At 40.7% G+C, this 6185-nt stretch overlaps 1 protein-coding gene across 1 annotated transcript; it reads left to right on the forward strand.

The window, feature by feature from the left end:
• Positions 1 to 5428: 5428 nt before the first annotated feature.
• Positions 5429 to 6111, forward strand: OST4 (oligosaccharyltransferase complex subunit 4, non-catalytic). The gene is made up of 3 exons (XM_026708472.2): positions 5429 to 5608; positions 5771 to 5927; positions 6017 to 6111. The coding sequence occupies exon 2, from the start codon at positions 5772 to 5774 to the stop codon at positions 5883 to 5885; it is 114 nt and encodes a 37-aa protein (XP_026564257.1). The 5' UTR covers positions 5429 to 5608; position 5771; the 3' UTR covers positions 5886 to 5927; positions 6017 to 6111.
• The last annotated feature ends 74 nt before the right edge of the window (positions 6112 to 6185 follow it).

Below are 6185 nucleotides of genomic sequence, written 5' to 3' on the forward strand. Positions count from 1 at the left end.
TTTCCTTGATAAAACCTAAATTTCTACCAACTCCATAAAAACATTGGAAACCATATTTCTATCTTCCAGAACAAACTAGAAGAAGGACCATTTGAAGTATTCAGAAATTGACAAAAATGTTCTTGGTATTGTTATGATAGTAAGGAAAATGGTAGTAAAGAAATCTATAAATTTAGAAAGTTCTTTTTGGTACCATTCAGTGGTCATCTGGATTTCACTATTTAGCTGTGGCTGCCTTAAACTGACCCTTCATTCTGGAAGGGACTTTACTTGTTTACTTTAATATCTGTTTTAATATCATTTTTGTTGGTTTTTATGGTTTCAGCAGAATTTGTATTTGTTTTTTTTATTGCTTATGTTCTTTTTTGAGAGGAAAAAAATAAATTCAGTGTTGTGAATTGATTAATTTAGCATCTTAAGAGCCCCACCTTAGCCATGAAAGCTAGCTGGGTGAACTAGGGCCAGTCATTCTCTCAGCCCAACTCAACTCAACTCAACTCAACGGGTAGCTGTTGTGAAGAAAATAGGAGGAGGAAGGTTATGTGGGTTATGTTCTTCACCCTGAGTTATTTGTAAAAAAATAATAAAGATGGGATATAAACAAACAAAGTTTGAGAAACATTGATGCAAACTGTTGCCTGTTTGTTTCCCTCCTCCCTTTTTTCCTGATATTTTTCCTCCTCCCTATCTTTTATTGCATCTTTGCTAGTCAACTATTTTGCTCTTTGTTGAAGTTTAGTAAATAAACATCACACTTTTTTTTACTAGCTTCTCTGAGTGACGTGTGTTTGTTCTAAACTAGATATTAACCAGCATTAATTAAGCATTAATTGAATTAACCTCCATTCTTCAAGTTTAAATGTTTCCTAATCTGAGTGAAATTTTAGAAATGTGGGCTTGAATGGTTATTTACAAATAGCTTAGAATAATTTCAAGGCTATTATGGTTTTTTTTTTGTATCTTAAAACAAGTGCACACAACTTCTTTTGCCAGCTCTACTAAACACTTACATACTACTAAAATTCTCACTGTGTTTATCTATTGGTACTGTCAAGGAAGCCAAAACAATGCATTATACTGCAACAATTTTAGAATCAAGGTACCTAAAATCCATTAACTTAAAGAATGTGTAAAAAATCCTGGACCCGTAACTCCTGTGGAATTGAAATTTCAGTGTTGTTTAGAGCAATTTTATTCAAAAAGTGGTGACTGTTGCAGTGTTCCTATGGACATAATGGTTGGAAGGGACCTTGGAGATCTTGTAGACCAATCCCCTGCTCAGCAGGAAACCTATACTATTTCATACAAATGACTTTCCAATCTCTTCTTAGAAGCCTCCAATGTTGAAGCACCCACAACTTCTGGAGGTAAGTCATTGCACTGCTAAATTGTTTTTGCTATCAGGAAATTTCTTCTTAGTTCTAGGTTGGTTCCCTCCTTGATTAGTTATCATCCATTGCGTCTTGTCTTCCTGCAGGTGGTTTGGAAAATAGGTTGACCCCCTCTTCTTTGTGGCAGCCCTCAAATATTGGAACACTGTTATCATATCATCATGTATTATTACATGGAATAACTTGTTACCGAGTACTTTAATGAGTTTGTTTCAATTTTTTCCTAGTAAAATTCAGCAAAATAAACGTATAGCCTATTCTGAAATCCTTATGTGTAATGGCAGCCCCATCTTGTGGTTCAATATTGTAGGGTCTCTTTTTCCTGTCTGGAAAACAACAGTCTTGTTTTTCCCTCTCATAGCATATGGTATCTTAATTTCTCATAAATCAGAATGTGTTGTATTCCCCACTTTTCTGCTGTGAATTTGAAAGAAAGCCTTCAAGCTATTTTTTTTTCCTATGGTTGTTCCAAAGAATGTTGTAACTCTAACCCTAATCTTTGTTCCCCAAACTGTGCTGGGATGCTGGAATATAAGCCCAGAGTTGTACCTAGCAGCCTACACCTAGCATCCTGCAAGGGGAGCCCAGGAAAAGAACAATTAACTCATTAGTAGCAGAAGCAGTTTCAATCACCTGTTGAAAATTGGAATCACCTAGCTTTTCTAAGCTAGTGAAAGATATCCCAAATCCTTTGGCTTGTACTTTTTGTAATGCTGCTGCAGATAAAATTGGAATGAGAGATCACCAATTACCACAACTTCAAAAGATCACTCATTTTTCTAGATGGGTCAAAGCAGAAACAAACCACATTATAGCGTGTAATTCTCCCACCACGAATTATGATTGAGGCTTCCAAGCAATGTGGAATAAACATGGAATGAAAGCTCTAAACACTTCCAATGAAAAGAGAATTGCTTCCAGGCTAACCATTTTCTCTATAGTTGCCATAATTTATTTTCTGTTTTTAAACTGAAAATCCAGATGACATGGTGATCAAATCACTGCTTTCTCTTCCACTTGGCAGAAAAAGTGATTAATTTCTCTTGTGTTATCAATCAGTTATTTTGCTCTTTAGAAAAGAGGGTGAGAAAAATATGGAAAGACAGTAGGAATTAAAGCATTGTCTCCTGCAAGGCACAAAAGCTGGGGACATTTGGGGCAACTCATCCCCAATTATGCTGAATGTGACGCAATAAAAACAGCAAAATGCGCAAATACAACACCATTAACATAAAAACATTGCTGAATAGGGCAAGTTGTGAAGTTTCTTGGCTACTGGGGAATGTATGATATAATATATGAATATAAACAATATATTAAACATTCTGCAGAACCTCAGTGTTAATCCAATTACTTATGAAGGTCCAATGCAACTTTAGCTTCTTCAGGATCACAAATGATCTTCCAATAAACGAAGTAATTGCAGCCACAAGCACTTCAGTCTGTGACTCTTTTTTTTCCCCATAGTTGCTCATTTTAATTTTCCTTCTCAAGCAGGGATAGACAACCAATATTATACGGTAGAAGGGGGACCTGGGCATACTTTTAAATGTGGGGACCAACTTCCAGAATTCCCTGTCCAGCAGCACCTTTGCTGAGAGTTCTGATAGTTTGGTATAGAAAAATGAATTAGGACTTTACATTGCACCTCGTACAATGAAATCAAACACCATCTTCAGTGCACATCATGACCATGACCATGACCATGAAAATAAACACAAACACACACCCTACACACTCCATACATTGAACCGAAAACCCCCAACATCGCACCAATACTGCACTGTACAACAGAATTCAAAAGAGCTACTGCCCTGGGATAGAAGCTATTTTGAAGCCTATCTGTCCTTGTTTTTATTATCCTGTACCGTCTGCCAGATGGTAATAGTTCAAAAAAAGGGTGCCCAGATGAGATGGATCTTTGAGAATGTTTTGAACTTTCTTAAGGCAGCGGGAGCTATAAAGCTCTTCCAAAGAGGGGAGAGGGCAACCAATGATTCTCTGGGCAATGACATTAACCCTTTGGAGTGTGCTTTCCTATCTGCCACTGTGCAATTGGCAAACCATACATTTAAATGATATGAGGCTGAAACCACAATAAAACCAACAAGACTGTGCAAAATAGATAAACATGACCTTCTATGTTTAGTTATAAAGGCAGGATTAAAGAGGAGGGGAGAGAATACATGTGAAAATGTGTGTTTTCCCCTTAGGCTGATAGTAACCAGCATCAATTCTACAGTAGATCTGCTGTCCTGCGGGGTGGGAGTTGGATTTTTTCCCCCAAAAATTTTGTTTTATTGTACTTTACTAATTTATTTGATTATTTTTGTTAGTTTTTATTGTTTTTTATTTTTTGTTTTAAATATGGTTTTGCATTGTGTAAGCCACCTCAAATCACCATGGGCGAATAGGTGGCAATATCAATTAATTAAATAAATAAAATACAATAAATATATAATATCAAATCTGACACACTTCACCGAACATGCTGTTGGAGGCTAATCAAATGTCCCACAGGAGGCAGGATCAGCTTGGCATCTATTGGCAATTTTAGTCTGTTATATGAGCGTGTCCTCTCCTTCCCAATCCAGCTCTTCCACTATCCATTTTTTTCCTCCCTCCCAACTCTGCAGAAAGTTGAAATATCTGTGGTCTTAAAGAGGAGATTCTGGCTCTTTTAAAGCCCCAACATCCACACATGTGAAAAGCTGATCAACAGGTTTGTGGAGCTCCTACTTGAGTGCCTGCTTCTTTGAAACTCTGTACATCCCAAATTCAATTCAGCTCATTTCGGTTTCCTTCAGGAATGTACAGCTATTCTTGACTTACGGCAATTGAGCCCATTTTTTTTTTTTTGCTAAGTGAAACATTTGTTACGACCTTTCTTGCCACCGTTAAGTGAATCACTGCTGTTGTTAAATTAGTCAAACTGTTAAGTAAATCTGGCTTCCCCATTGACTTTGCTTGTCAGAGCAAAAGGGGATCACGGCACCCTGGGACACAGCAAACCATCATGAGTATGAGTCAGTTGCCAAGTGTCTGGATTTTGATCACGTGACCATAGGGATGCTGCAATGGTTGTGTGAAAACTGGTCATAAGTCACTTTTTTTGGTGTAACTCTGAATAGTCACTAAACAAACTATTGTAAGTCAAGGACCATCTGTAGAGAATTTTAAAGAGTAGTAAACCTCATTTCTGTAATGATTGGCGGGTGATTTCTCACCATTTGGCATACGTGAAAAGATGTTGGTTGAGAAATTCTAGGAATTGAAGTCCACACAACTTAAAGTTGTCATGATTAAAAAAACACTGCATTGTATAGTTCCCAAAAGCAGAATGACAATGTTGTCTTCTATGGGTGTAATAGAAACGGGTCACGGATATCCCCAATGGCATTGCTCATTTTCACATGGCAGACAAGTGTCTGCTCCCTTCTCTGAAACACGGCCATCTGCGGGGACCTCTTGAAGGACAACCTTGCTGGTCTTTAAAAAGCATTAAATTGCTTCATTAAACTCTTTCCTCCTGCACTGAGGGGCCTGCGTTGTCTCTGCCTTGAGGATACTACTATTCTTACTGCCTATATTAAGAGTTTGCTTTTATTTTTAATTGGCTGGCTTCTGTAAGCGGCCCGAGTATGTAAATATCTTACCTAAATGACACGCCTTTTTAAGGTAAATTTAAGCGCGCGTGTTGCCTTTTCATTTGACGCATTTGAAGGATCGCAGAGAGGGGGCGTCAAAGAGAGGCGGAGCAGACACCAGCCGGACTCGCCTACAGCAGGGGTCTCCAAGCTTGGCAACTTTAAGACTTGTGGACTTCAACTCCCAGAATTCCTCAGACAGCAAAGCTGTCTGAGGAATTCTGGGAGTTGAAGTCCACAAGTCTTAAAGTTGCCAAGCTTGGAGACCCCTGGCCTACAGGATGGCCGTGAGGGGCCACGCTTTCCCTTTCAACCGCCGGGGGGCGCCCGATCACGCGTGGTCCCGGAGCAATTCGACTCCCTGCGCCGAGGGCGGTGCGCGACGACACGAAAGAAAGCAGCGCCTGTTCAGTACTTCCGGAACTCGGTTGGTTCCGTTCCTCCATTCCCTCCCGCCGCAGTTTTTCTAGAGAGCGGAAGGCGAGAGCGGCGCGCCCTCAAGTCGCCGACTGGAAGTCTTCGGAACAGCAGCAAGGAGGAGGACGGTGGGGTCGCTGCCCAAATCGAGAGGTGGGTGGACTTGGCTCCCAGGCGAATCGGCCTTGCCACGTCGCTCACTTGCGACCGCCGCGGAGAGACTCCCGGGGCCCGTTGTCTCTTCTGGCCCTTCGAGCCTTCCCGCGGCCAAAGTGCTGGCCGTGACGGACTAATCTCTCTGCTTTTCTCCCGCAGGATGGTGACGGACGTGCAACTGGCCATCTTTGCCAATATGCTTGGAGTCTCGCTGTTCCTCCTGGTCGTCCTTTATCACTACGTGGCCGTCAACAACCCGAAGAAGCAGGAGTGAGCGAATGACTGGACCGCCCTCTCCCGACCCCTACCCCAAAAGGTAATTCGGCTCCCCTTCTTTTCTGCCCCCCCTCCATGGATCCAGATGCAGTGATTATCTCACACCCACCCCTCCTTTTCTTTTGACAGAATGCAGAGCCATCAGCACATGAAGGCCCAGATGTTATAGCTGTACTTGGTTTTGTTGAAAACCTGGAGATAATAAATGATTAGAGAATACACTTTCTTTCACATACATTTTCTGTATCAGAGACCTGTTAAGTTTGCATCACTTCCCAAAGCAGATTCCAAACATCAG

This window comes from Pseudonaja textilis, chromosome 1 (genome assembly GCF_049901715.1).
Source record: "Pseudonaja textilis isolate UNSWEBS1 chromosome 1, rPseTex1.2, whole genome shotgun sequence".
Lineage (NCBI taxonomy): Eukaryota > Metazoa > Chordata > Lepidosauria > Squamata > Elapidae > Pseudonaja > Pseudonaja textilis.